General features: G+C 37.9%; 1 protein-coding gene across 4 annotated transcripts in view; it reads right to left on the reverse strand.

The window, feature by feature from the left end:
- Window positions 1–14699, reverse strand: part of LOC132378093 (RNA-binding protein 5-like) — a 50408-nt gene that overhangs the window by 34453 nt on the left and 1256 nt on the right. For 2 of the 4 annotated variants that reach the window (XM_059944844.1, XM_059944843.1), the window contains exons 2-5: window positions 6715–6792; window positions 3463–3676; window positions 1784–1939; window positions 858–930 (exon numbers count right to left, since the gene is read on the reverse strand). In XM_059944844.1, the coding sequence (XP_059800827.1) occupies window positions 858–930; window positions 1784–1939; window positions 3463–3676; window positions 6715–6740 (469 nt within the window). In that variant the 5' untranslated portion in view covers window positions 6741–6792. The remainder of the gene's footprint in view (window positions 1–857; window positions 931–1783; window positions 1940–3462; window positions 3677–6714; window positions 6793–14699) is intronic. The other 2 variants (XM_059944845.1, XM_059944846.1) reach the window with 2 other exon arrangements.

Consider the following 14699-nt stretch of genomic DNA (forward strand, 5'->3'; position numbering starts at 1 on the left):
AAGTGAAAATATTATTCAGAAATCTTTGCCACACATCATGAGATTCGAAATACTACAAGTTCTCAAAGTGTGCTCACTACTTTCCATCTCCAAAGGCAAAAATTCTCATTACCTAACTTAGGCCAGGATGCTAAATGTACATAATGTACATAGAGTTACCAAGTCAACTTTATTTGAAATTCCCATCATCTGCATACTTCAAGCACCTCCCCACATAAGTATTGTGCATGAATTTTGCAACACAAGTTCCTCTATTGGCCTGCTCAAGTTTTGAAAGTTGTCTTAAAACCAGTTCAGGAAACTCGTGATAAACTCCTGATGCCAAATAGAGCACTACAAGTAAAGAACAGCCTATGCTAGACTGTAGAAAATAAATAATGGATTTGATACTTTATGGTAGCTTATTTTCTCTTTTAAAAACAATGTCAAATTGCTCTGAAAGTCAACAGTTGAAAGAGAAACAAAATTAAAGAACTTAAATGTTAACAGTTTAAAAGGTTACGAAATTAAATTGAAGGGATCAAGTAATCAAAAAAAATTGAGAAACATAAGAAAATTTTGCATGGAACAAACTAATGTTTTAAGAGTGAATCATTATCACAACCTTAATGCTAACGTGGCCAAAATTCCAGTGTTTTTGCTGAGAATCATTATTTTCAAAAATACAAGTCATGAACAGCTTTTGTTCCAGTCAATAGTAATAACAATAATGTCTTATGGTCTACCTATTACAGGTCAAAGGAACATTAACTTAATTTTATAGCACATTTTCCTCAGCCATGGCAAAAATTGTGGTCTTTCCTTCACAAGAATAGGAAAACAGCATTGTACACCTGCAAGTCCTGCCCAAATCTCACCTGAAACTTTACATTTCATCACTCGCACATCCTTTGGCTGAAATTCATCACTATCCTGAAATATTTCAAGAATCTGAAAGAAATATTCAAAAATTTATTTAATTTCTTGGAAGTTTTAAGAATAATACACCAGAAAATATTCCAATTTACACCTTAAACAATTAATAAAATAATCATTTTTGACAGATGTAGGAAGTGAAAAGATTTAATTTACTCCGGCAGGTGGCAGAGAGTATATTCTGATATCCGAAACCAACATTGGTTTCCATTTGCTGGTTGCTGACAGAAGGGATTTTGCAGAAATACCCACTGAAACAAAACGGAGTTCATACTTACAATATCTAGATTTGATACACAATATATAGTTTGGCAAGGAATTAACAGCTTGAGTGAGGAAGGGAAACAACTGCAGAGAACGTGTTTTGGATACAAAACATGATCTAAATCTAACCCTATTAAAACTGACTGCAGTAAACTTGTTACATCTGCAACACTCATACAATGAGAGCTGCTCAGCCATCTCCTTACACAGGTACTCAACACTTAGCAGTTCTACTTTCCCAAGAAAAGTATTATGGTAAGCTTGGACCTCCCAAATTCCTACATTTTTCAAGTTACTTTGATATGTCAATTATCAGATTGCATTCTTACTTTCTTGTTGTTAATCATATTCTGGAAGGGCAAAGCCCAAAATGATAGTTCTTACAAACTATATCACTCTAGCCTCCCAATTCAGATTAGTTAATAGAAAGACTTCTTAAATTAGCACTCACCCATTGTTATACAAAGTTTCAACTAGTCATACAGCAATTTCAAATATTATTTCCAATCTCTCTCCAAATGATCTCTAATAGAACACAGCCAAATAAATCCACTTTTAATATTCTTAGAATCCTAATAAACCCAAAGGTTAATAAAATACGTACATCTTCCCTGGTTGTTGATGGTAAAAGACCTCTTAACATAATTGTTTTGTTCTCTCTCTCTTCAGTTCCGTCGTTTCTATAATCATGGTCTTTGTAGTCACCATCACAGTATTGGTTTCCTTCAGGTCTTTCATATCTACCATCATCTTCATAATTCTAGAAGTAAAGACATTGTTACTCTTTTAAAATTCAGTTCTTAAATCAAATTTCACTGTTTAGTTGTAGTTCCAGTAATGCCTACTGGTGGGCATTTTCCTCAGAATGGAAAGTATTCAACAGTTAATTTTTTCCTTGCAACTGCTTCAATACATCCCTATCAGCTCTACCATATCTGTGGGTGGCAAAGAGATGTTGTTCTGCCTCACAACCCTAGAAATCAGATTCATCCTGACATCTGTGAGAATTCTGCAGGATTGTGTTTTGACCACATGTGCTTTCCTGGGTGCGCTGGTTTCTCTTACATTTGCAGATTGTCTCATTGGGTATGTAGTGGGTGGGGCAGGGAGGGATTTAACACAATATAGAAACCTCTGTTAACGTAATCAACAAAGTGTTAAATTCCAGAGTTAACTTGATTTCTTTTGTCAATGTATTTAGTAGATAAGAATCAAGGTATGACAACATGCTCAACTGAGTTAATTCAGCTCTGTTGATCACATGGTATAAATGTTTAAAGCACTATGTATACCCAACAGCATAGTTAAAACAAATTTTGAGAATATATGGTATACTTACATTAGATTGCTACAATCTCTGGAATTGGGTTTGAAAAGCACCTGTTCCAGACAGTAGGCTTAATCCCAACAGAGATGCCAGCAGCCAACTTTGATAGCAAGGCAGTTTTCTACAAAGCACTGTACACTTAAACTCTTAATAACCCATTATCCTACAACTGAGAAATCCAGATGATTTGGCACCTGGCTCAACTATGTTTCTAATCCTGCCTTAAAACTCAACAACACTCTTCCCATCTTCTTCTTAAACTCAACAAGAGATCTCATTTCCTGTGTTCCCTTTAAAACTACTACTTACTTGTTTCCTGTGTTCCTTTTAAATTTATTTGGTTCACTAGAAATTTTACACTACTATATGAAATATAAAAAATGAACAATTGTCAGTGACATTTGACACTACAGTTAACAGTACACAAAAGCTACCATTGCAACACCAAAGTTGAGGGTGATCAATTACCATAATCTCACTGTACCATGTAATAATTGTAATGTAGTGGCCAATAATTGGATCAAGAATGATATAGCTAGAGGTAAATATCTACATAATATTGCTCCATAAATTCCTTCAGTAAACACATATAAAGTTCAAAGTAAGCTTATCAAAGTACATATGTATCACCATTTACTCAATAAAATCAATAGAATTAAGGAAAGAACGCACCAACTGATCAAGCAATCAGTGTGCAAAAGAACAAACTGTGCAAATACAAAAAAAAGCAATAAATATCGAGAACTTAAGCTAAAAGTGAGACAATAATTCATGGAAGTAGTTCATTGATGGGGCGAGTGAAGTTGCCAGATAATGATCATCCTGATCATTTTACACTTTAAATTCTTCCATCTACCTTGACCTTCATTTGACAAGAGCAGAAGAAAACCAAAGCATGTTAGTACAAAAAGCTAATGGGAATGACATCAACTATTCTAGCTGAGGAAGAGCTGTACCTCAGAATTTTCATAATTCCTGTAGTCTTGATGGCGATCATTGTTCCGATAATCACTGCGTCGTCTATCACGTTCATAGTCCCTGCTGTGATTTGGTGGAGCACGATAATCAACATCTTTATAATCATAGTCTCGTCTACCTCGTGACTCTCTATGCTCATCTCTGTTCCAGTCAGAACCATAGCGTCCACTTCGTTCACTTCGACTCGTTTCCCTGAGTAAGAAAAGAATTTGCTGAAACTGATAGAATTACCATTTCCCCAGCAACCGAATCAATCCCTCAAGGAAATCAACTTGCTAATATATCCTTCCAGGACTACAATATACTCATTTGGGGGAGGAAGCAGGTTTCCCCACCCCCATTAACTTAGAGGTTTCATCAATGACTCAGCCATTAAAATTGTGTATTGCTAAGCTAAACTGACAAGGTTCACATTAGTTATCTTGAGGAAGCAGAGACTTCGGTTGATTTGGGACTCAGATTCAACAATTTTCAATTTCCCTCCTCCAATATTAACACTGCTTTAAAAAAAATGTGCAGAACATCAGGTCACCCTCCACAAATGCAACTTCAAATACTGGCAAATTCAGGTATCTACTAAAGACCAGCATATTTTATATTATAACAACTTGCATTTTAATTGCTTCAACTGTATTAGCCATTAAGTTGAAGTTAATTTCTCCAAGGTTTTGTATAGTTGAAAGATGACAAGATCCAACATTGGGATCACTGATTTTGGTAAATTATTCACTCTTACTTTTGCTAATGTTGAAAAGTGCACATTGAACGATATGGGACGTATTCTCTAAAGGAATGCAAAATTATATAACTGCCAACTGTGCTATTTTCAATTTGGAATATGTATTGACTACACAATGTCAAGAAATTATTAAATTTTAAAAGTTACTTGAATAAACTAATTAAACGTTGAGCAAAATTGATGTCTTAAAATCTCAGAAAAGAAGTTTTCCTTGTTAAACAAATATTGTTCAGTAAGCACAAGGGGATAAGTAATAAAAGATATTACTTTTTTGATTCATGCTAACTGTAAATTCATAGCTCCAAAAATGCTTTTTGGGTTACAAATTAATAAGTTTCAGTAAGTGCAAAGAGAACTTTGAGAAACTTATGCTCTCTCAATGTATCAAGTGTGGAAACAGCCTCTATCATCTTGTTAAGCACAAATCAGGCAATGTGTACACTGTTTAGTGTGCCCTTTCTCAACCTTTTTACCCTGGAGGAAATTTTCAGGCCTCAAAAGACCCCTGCATAAAAATTATTATACCTACAGTTCATGGCACGTTGGCGTGATTAGTAAGTTGCAGATATAATAATACAAAAATAATTATCATGCTCCTTTGAGTACAGAATGAATTTTTTTAGCTTACCTTTCTTGAAATTCTTTATTTCCCTTTTATAAATTTTAAAATCTCACAATGCAAACATAATACATTTCTCAACTGTGGGTCTAACCTGAGATAAGCACACACGGATTTCACCTTCAACTGAAATGAGTTGTTTTCTATTCTTGTTCATGATACGTCGTAATCAAGTAAAAAAGCTTTCTTACACATTGAAGTTGTAAACTGCAGCAAAATCTTCATTGCTTCCCTATGAATGAAATTACAGAAATCCAGAACTTATCCAGGGGCAGGTCAGTAAACTTCATCTTGAATGCATGATCAGAGTGCAGAAGTTCTTCTCTTGAAAGCAAGTACTCAGGCTGAGTAGAAGAATCAGAGAAAGGGTCCCTCACCCAGTCAGACACTTGTGTTAAAAGGGAGGAAAAAATAGTGTTCAATTTCGTTCTGCAGTTCTTCAAGGTGGTTTTCAATAAGAATCAAGACTTTCTGATGTCCTTCCTCACTCAAGTCCAAGCAGCAGTGGAAACGTTTCAAGATTTCCTTTTGCACCATGATTTTTCCAAAATTTCAGCTTCCTTTTAAATATAAGAATCTTGACAATTGAAGTCAAAACATTTTCTCCATGGCCTTGCAGAGACTTGTTCAGCTGCTTCATATGGTGAAAAGCATCTTGTTAAGTAGGCTAGTTTTTGCAGTCATTCTTCATCATGAAAGCACTCAACAAAATCTGGCCTCCTATTTTCTTGAAATTACTCCAGCATTTTTACCTTTCAGCTCGAACACCCTGTTCAGAACTCTTTCTCTGCTAAGCCACTAGATTCTTGCATGTAGGAGATTGGTGTGCTCTTTGTCTAGGTTTCCACACAAGTTTTTAAAACATTCTCTAGTAGCCTGGTCCTAAAGTTACTAAATAGCTTACTTCCTGAACCCTTTTACTGACTTTGACTTTCGAAAGCTTTAATTGATTTGTATTGAGATTCCAATAGTCATTTAAAATAATCATCACCATCACTTTTACATGACATATGGCTGTGATTTGTAGTCACGTATCTTCAATTTTGCCAGAGCCATTGCTACATCTGTAAGTTGTTTGCCACAATGGAATAGGACAACTTGGATCCCCAGTCCACGTGAAACCCATTAATAAGTAGCTTCCATTGTAAAGGCAGACTTTTTTGCACTAGTGCAGTGAAATGACTCAAAAGTTTATAATTCTTCATCATTAACCTTATCAGGATTGTCCTTAGCCCTAGCCCTGGAATCCTCCTCTTCAAAAATTGCCACAATGGACTGCCTTTAGAATGAAAGAGATCCATCCAATTTTCTACTGCACTGGTAGTTTGTTCACTCCCATAAGTCACTCAGCTGCACGAAGGGTGAAGTTCAGGGAGGTAATTTGGGAGGGAGAGGCTGACATTTCCTCTAAAAATGTACTTCATGCCTATCAGCCTACTGCCCTGCCCTCAATGCAATACAACGCTCAACAATCATCAATGACTTCCACTATCTTGCATCCTAAACTGAGTCTGGACTCAACCAAATAAACATGGCCCTCCTGTGCAATACCACACTGAGCTGAGATTGCTAACAGGGCTGTTTGGTCACTGCCAACCACTGGGAGCACTAGCATTGCGCACTACACTAAGTTCAAAAATCAATTTTTGTAAAAAAAAATATCACTGTTTCTCACAGAGCCCCCAATGACTTCTCAAGGAACTTCGGATGAGAAACCCTGCTTTAGGTGCATAGACTTGAAATGTTATTACTGTTTCTCTCTGCAGATGCTGGCTGATCATTTTAGTATTCCAGGCCATTACAGGAAGTTCTGGTTTTATTTCAGATTTCCAGCATCTGTAGTATTCGATTATCCAAAAATTGAATTCTTACCGTTTATCATATTTATCATACCCCATTGTTACTGGTTTATTGTGAAGTCAAGTTTTCCCAAACTGGTTGACTGACAATCTGCAATTAAAATGAAAAGTATTCTGAATGAGAATTGACATTAAAGTAGATAAAATGATTTGTTATAATTAAGAGCAATCCATTCCCTCTGAATAAAATGTCCAAAAAGCAATTTTCTACTGAACATCCATATCTAAAGCCAAAATGTGCTTTTAAATGCCATGCAACCTCTAAATATAAATTTTTAATGCCTCCACCTGGAGAGAGCAGCATTGTTCAGACATGCCACAAAGGGAAGTACAGGCTAAATTCCTCAAATGCAGCCCAATCCGGCTAAATCTTGTTAAATTGTCAGAAGATCCATGATTACATTACTGCCAAAAACAAATCTGTGAAACTACTAACTTAATTATTCTCCAATAAATATGCACTTAAAAAAAAAAGATAATTCTTGTATTTTATAATAATGACCAGGACCCATTTGGGCCATTATAACAACTGTGACACAAGGTCAAAGAAAAAGTTGATATACACATTTACCAATAGCGATATTTCATACAATCCTAAGGTGCTATTGTGTACACAGTAACTACAACAGCCCACATCTTCAAATTTCAAATCTGAAACAATTATCAACATTCCCTATGTCTGAAGAGTTGCACTTTTGAGAGGACAAATCAGGGCAAGGTTTGTGTGAATAGTAGAACAAAAGGGACTTGGGAATAGTGGCATTACAGTTAGATAAGGTTGTAGAGAATGTGCTTGGCACATGGTCTTCATAAACAGACATTGAATGCAAAAGTTGGGATGTTAGATTGAAGATATACAAGACATTGGTCAGGCCAAATTTGGAGTATTATGCGCAGTTATGGTCACCTACCTGCAGAAATGGTATCAATAACCTTGAAAGAGTAAAGAGAAAAGTTACAAGGAAGTTGCTGGGTCTTGAGTTATAGGGAAAGAGTGAATAGATGAGGAATTTACTGAGTGCAAGAGAATGAAAGGTGTACCTAGATGTATACAAAATCATGAGGGGTATAGTCTGGCTGAAACCTTGCAGAAATTTCCCCAAGATTGAGTGAGACTAGGAAAAAGAGGTCATAGATTTATGGAGAAAGGTAAAACATTTAAGGGTATCTGAGAGGGAACTTCTTCGTTCAGAGGGTATGCGAATATAGAACAAACTGCCAGAAGTGGCAGATAAAATTTAAATTATAACATTTAAGAGAAGTTTGGAATAGGTACACGCATGAGGGGGCTTGGCCTCGATGCAGGCAAATGGGACTAGGCTGATAGGTCAAAGAACCCTTTTCTGTGTTTTCTCTAAGACACTACCTCAAGAGTAGATTTAAACTGAATGACTCAATTCAGGCACAATAATGTCATTCTTACACCTGACATCCTTCCCCATTAGTGGCCTCACTATCAATTTACTTTCCATCTAAGTCATTGTGTAATACCAGCAAATATCAACCAGCATGGCTATTATACAAGAATCTACTGAAACACAGATGTCTTCTGCATTTGACATCTTCATAGAAGGGGAGAAAAATTCATAATTTTCAGTAAAATCAAATGTTTCATTTGCAAAGCAAATCAGGTTATAAGTGATAAGTTAACCATGTCATTTAATGGATCCTTTTTGAATTTACAACTGGCACTTGGGCCAACTTCAGTTGGAAGACCAGAAGCTACAGGATTTAATCCAAGTGATTCCAAACAAATTCCAACCTGATGAAATAATGAAGGCAGAATTAGGAGTGAGTTCTGAACTTATCACTAGGTTCTGGAATGGCTCCAGGGGACAGGAAAATTGAAAATGTCACTCCACTCTAAGAAGGGAGGGAGGCAGAATTAAGGAATTTATAGGCTAGTTAGCCTGACTTCAGTGGTTGCGAAGATGTTGCGAGTCCATTGTTAAGGATGAAGTTTCAGGGTACCTGGAGGCGTTATGATAAAGTAGGCCAAAATCAGCATGGTTTCTTTCAGTGAAAATCTTGACTGACAAATCCATTGGAATTCTTTTGGGGAAATCAGGCAGGATAGACAAAGAGTCAGTGGGAAGTTGTGCATTTCTATGACTTTGTGGCCAAGTTTGCAGGTGACAAAGGTAGGTGTAGGGGCTGATAGTGTTGAGGAAGGAGGGAGTGTGCACAAAGATTGTGAGAATGGGTAAAGTTGCAGATGGAATATAATGTAGGGAAATGTACGGTCATGCACTTTGATAGAAGGAATAAAGGCACGGTCTATTTTCTAAATGGGGAGAAAATTCAAAAATCGGAGGTGCAATAGAACTTGGTACTCCTTGTGCAGATTGAGTCAGTGGTAAGGAAGGCAGATGCAATGTTAGCATTCATTTCTAGAGGACTAGAATACAAGAACAAGAATCTGATGATAGGACTTTATAGGGCATTGGTCAGACTGCACCTGGAGTATTGGGAAGCGTTTTGGGCCCCTTATCTATGAAAAGATGTTCTCATACAAGAGGGTCCAGAGCAGATTCAAGAGAATGATTCTGAGAATGAAATGGTTAATGTACAAGAACCATTTGACAGCTCTGGGCCTGTACTCACTGGAATTTAGAATGGGGGGATGGATGTCAATGAAGCCCATCAAATATTGAAAGGCCTTGACAAAGTGGACGTGGAGAGTATGTTTCTATAATGGGTGAGGCTAGGACCACAGGGCACACCTTAGAATACAGGGCCTATTAACAACAGATGAGAAGCAATTTCTTTAGCCATAGGATGGTGCATTTGTGGAATTCATTGCCACGGATGGCTGTGGAGGACAAGTCACTGAGTATATTTAAAGCACAAGTTTTGGTTAGTCAGGACATCAAAGGTTACAGAGAGAAGGCAAGAGAATGAAGTTCAGAAGAATAACAAATCAGCCAAAATGGAATGGCAGAGCAGACTGAATGGGTCGAGTGACCTAATTCTGCTCCTATGTTATGGTATGGATTTTTGTAGCAATTTTAACTTTAAATCCATTCTTTACAATTCACAACTGGGTGAAACTTGCACTCGTCACACTGTCAAATTTTATGCTTAGAAAGTGAAAAGCAAGTATTTGCAGGGTGGGAAATAATTAAACCACCACACAGAATTATGTTTGAATTATTGGAAATTCTGCATTGTGTATTCACTCATTATATAAAACTTAAGCAATGAATTCATCCTATCCGATCATTAAGGACATACCTTTCATTACAGTGAAATTTCACAATTAAATTTTCATAAGTTAAATTATAAATGTGAAGGAAGAAAATTCCTGTAAGTGCAAGCAGATACAGGACTATACAGGTGATCCTGTGCTACATGGGGATGTCCTCCCTCTTCAAAGAAAGGGGCTTTTCTTCTTCAACCATCACTGTCCTCACCCACATTTCTTCCATTTCGCACACTCCTGTCCTCATCCCATCCTCCCGCTGGCACACCTGGGATAAGGCTCCTCTTGGCCTAACCTACCACCCCACTAGTTTCTGTGTAAAGTACTTCCACCATCCCCAATGGGATCCCACCATCAAGCACATCTTCCCCCCCACCACCTCCGCAAGGATTCCACAAGGAACACTCCCTATGACATCCCTGTCCAATTGTCCCTCCCCAGTTTTGGTCCTCATATCTCAGAAAAGATGTGTTATTATTGGAGAGAGTCTAGAGGAGGTTCACAAGGATGATTCTGGGAATAAAGGAGTATCTGGCAGCTTTGGGCCTGTAATCACTGGAATTTAGAAGTATGTGGGCGGGGGGAACTCATTGAAATCTACCGAATGTTGAAAGGACTAGATAGGGTGGATGTGGAGAGGGTGTTTCCTATGATGGGAGTACCCAGAACGAAGAAGTCACAGCCTCAAGATTTAAGGAGTAACTTTTTTTAGTCAAGAGCAGCGAATCTGTGAAATGCTCTACCACAGACCGCGGTGGGTCCATGGGTATATTTAAGGCATAAGTTGATAGTTTCTTGATCAAGGCATCAAAAGATATGGCAAGGCATGCGTATGGGGTTGAGTGGAATCCAGGATAAGCCATGATGGAATGGCTGAGCAGACTCAATAGTCTGAATGGCCTCCTCTACTGCTGTGATGGGACCACACTCAGGTTGGAGCAACACCTTATACTGTCTCGGTAGCCTCCGACCTGATGGAGGCTAATATGCACATTTTCCTAAGGAAATTGGGGTAGACAAGGGGAGTTAAGGCCAAATGTCAAATTAGCCATTCTCTTACTGAAGCAGAGAATGGAGCACTTGACCTTTTCATCACCCTACTTTGATTACATTCCAGTCTTCAGATTTAAAGAGACAAAACCTATAATTACCGAATGTGACTAAAACACATACTGAAATAGTGAAAATAATTATCAATTAAATATCATGATCATGTTAAGATATGAAAACTTAAGAACTGAAAATCAAGTAAGATTTGTAGCTCTTCTCCAGGATGTGGACACTGGAGACATCATCAATACTAAATACCATGACGTGAGTATGTTTGTAAATGCACCATAACGGTTAAGTATAGGCATTATTTAAGACACAGCAATAACAATAACTGTGGAAATGTCAATTTAAAAATGTGAAGGTTTGATAACCTCAACTGCAGACAGAAAATAAATAGTGGATTCTGGTTTATTGAGACACATTGGAACGAGTACATTTTGGCTCAATTAAGCCGTTAAAGACAAATCTACCATTTAACTGTGTAATAAGTTATGTATTTAAATGAAATACAGAACAAATTAGAAGACCATCACTTGTACTATAGAACTGTGCTAGTTCCCAATAGTTACAGATGGAAGAATCCACCCAGTGTTTTACTGATTAGCTGTAAATGAACAAAATCAGAGCAGACACCTACTGCAGAATCTGGACCACCTGCTTTTACAATTGCATCCTCTAAATCTTTACTTCCATTGTAACATTCAAGATGATTGATTTTATCTTCAAATTCTTCACAGTTCCTAACTTGAAGTAGTGAACTTATTTCATTTTCACTCCTGGCCATTTCTGACATCTCCAAGCCTGAATGCTTAAAACCACAATGAGCAAAACAGTTCTGAATTGTCTTTTGGCTTATTTCTCGCCAACTATCAGTGACAAAAACCACTGCTTTTTAAATACAAACACATGCAACTGATGCTATTTAAAAACTCTTCACAAAGCACACTTCAGTGTCTGTCACATTAAGACTAACGATAGTTAGAAAATGTTTGGAAACAGTCTCCTGTCCCAAATCAGTGATGGCCAATGAACTGGAATCCACTGTATCAGAAATGAACATTGATATACCTGGAAAAACAATTTCTGTAAATTGTTGAATTCAATGTCAAGTCCTGAACACTGTCACAGAAGACGAGTTGAAATTCCTAGAATTCGAAACTGGAATTAAGAATTAAAGTGACAGGCAACTAGAAACCTCCAGTCACCCTTGCTGATGAAGCAGAGGTGTCTGTATAGAGATCACTCTAATGTTGAGGGTACCACATTGTGAGCACCATATATCGTACACTAAAAAAGATACAAATGGACAGTTACTCTGCTTGGAAATTATGCTGAGTCTCTGGATGGTGGGAAGTAGTAAGGAGGCAGGTTCAGGTCTGACATTTCTTAAAATTGTTTTGGAAGGGCACCACAGTTGTTAATGGGAGATGGAGAAGATAACCGCAGAGCAACAGAGGGACGATCCCTTCAGAATGCTGGAAAGGGAGAAAATTCACAATTAATTGCAGCATCACAATTAATATATTAGAGAAATTAAGATCCATTAAAGGTAGAGGCTGGTGGGGTGGAATGCCAAGGGAGGAGATAACCTATCCTTACTCTGAATGTGAGACAGATTGACATAGCCAGTAGAGCTGCTACCTTGCACTGTGATCTGCAACATTTCCCCTCCAGGAGGTTTCCTCACTGTGGTTTGTTCCTAGTGGATAGCTGACAGTAGACTCCAAGAGCTGATGGGGGCTGGGGGGAGGGGGGGGGGCAAATCAGAACATAATGGGATCAGAATGAGTAGATGAATGATTGTAGAAGGGCCTGACTCCATACTCAGTGGGAATAAGAACAGCGAAATGGGACATGATCAAATATCTGTTTAACAGTTTCTTCTCCAAATTGAAATGGAATAGAAAAATCTTACAGAAAGCAGAATAGTGGCGGTCAAAATAGTTTATGGACTTGTAATGGAGGTTATAAACTTACTAGTATAATGATATAATAACTTTTGAAATGCTTGAAATAGTACCATAGGCATGCCCAATCAAGTGGAGATGAATTCAGCAAATTGTTAATGACTTTATTTGAAACTGGTACAGTTGTACAGTTAGCTGAACTGCTGCTTCACTATACCAGAAACTTGGGTTCAGCCCTGACCTCTGGCTGCGAGTGGAGTCTACATGCTCTTTCTATGACATGTTGGATTTCCTCCACATATCAACATCCCCAAGACTTGCAGGTATGTAGGTAGGTAAATTGCCCGCCATAAATTGCCCCTCATGTGCACGAGGATTAATGAAAAGATTAGTGCAACTATAACACAACAGAGCAACCCTACAGCACAATACTGGCTCTTCAGCCCACAAAGCTGTGCCGAGTATGTCCTTACCTTAGAAATTACCTAGGCTTACTCATAGCCCTCTATTTTTCTAAGCTCACGTACCTATCTAGGAGTCTCCTAAAACACCCCATTGTTTCCACCTCCACCGGCAGCCCATTCCATGCACTCACCACTCTCTGCATAAAAAACTTACCCCGACATCTCGTGGTTTATTTTTATATGTGGTTTGTTTTTGGTATGGGTTCAGTAAGCTGAAGGGTTTATTTCAGTGCTATATCACTATTATGCAAAGTCAGTTATTTGAAATTTAAGAAATAGTAGTAGACTTGATTGAACAATTGCTATATAAAAGGTTGGTATCACTATTCAACAATTTAAATGATTTTGATATACCAATATGCAGTTGATTTTAAGATCATGAGACAGAGGAGCAGAAGCAGGCCATTTGGCCCATCGAGTCTGCTCACCACTCAATCATGGGCTGACCCAATTCTTCCAGTCATCCCCACTCGCCTGCCTTAAATGCACCCAATGACTTGGCCTCCACAGCTACTCGTGGCAACAAATTCCACAGATTTACCACCCTCCGACTAAAGCAATTTCTCCACATCTCTGTTCTATATGGACATCCTTCAATCCTGAAGTCATACCCTCTTGTCCTAGAATTCCCTACCATGGGAAATTACTTTGCCATATCTGCTCTTTCAGGCCTTTTAACATTTGGAATGTTTCTATGAGATTCCCCCCCCCCCCCCCCAATTCTCCTGAACTCCAGGGAATACAGCCCAAGAGCAGCCAGACATTCCTCATATGGTAACCCTTTCATTCCTGAAACCATTATCAGAAGCAAAAAGCCCTGTATATTTCAGGATGTATTCAAGTATTTGACTCTCAATGCAATACTTAAATTGCAGATATGTCTGTTGCTTGTGCCAACACACCACAGCAGATTCCTAATACATGTAAATGTATAAGGCGAATAAAGATGATCCTCGAAAAAGATACTGAAAGCATAAAGCAATCAGCTGCAACAATATAAAACCTGTAGAATGATTGTCAACTCTTCACCATTCTTCAGTAGTAAAGAGGGCTTCATGTTCATCTGAAAGATGGATAGCCTTGCTTTCATGTCTCTTTGGAAGAACAGCACAGTCCAGAAATCTTATTTGCCACTCTTCTCAGAGCCGAAATGGCTAAAATCAGGGAGCATAATTTTAGTAATTGGAGGAAAGTACTGGGGTGGTGAATGTCGTAGGCAAGTACTTTAGAGTGGTAGGTGCATGGAATGCTCTGCCAGGAATAATTGGAGAGGCAAATACATTAGTGACAGAAACTCTTAGCATATGGATGATAGAAAAATGTAGGCCTATGTAGGAGAGAAGGGTTAGATTGATCTCAGAAACTGTTAAAA

The sequence above is a fragment of the Hypanus sabinus genome, chromosome 19, assembly GCF_030144855.1.
Source record: "Hypanus sabinus isolate sHypSab1 chromosome 19, sHypSab1.hap1, whole genome shotgun sequence".
Classification (NCBI taxonomy): Eukaryota; Metazoa; Chordata; class Chondrichthyes; order Myliobatiformes; family Dasyatidae; genus Hypanus; species Hypanus sabinus.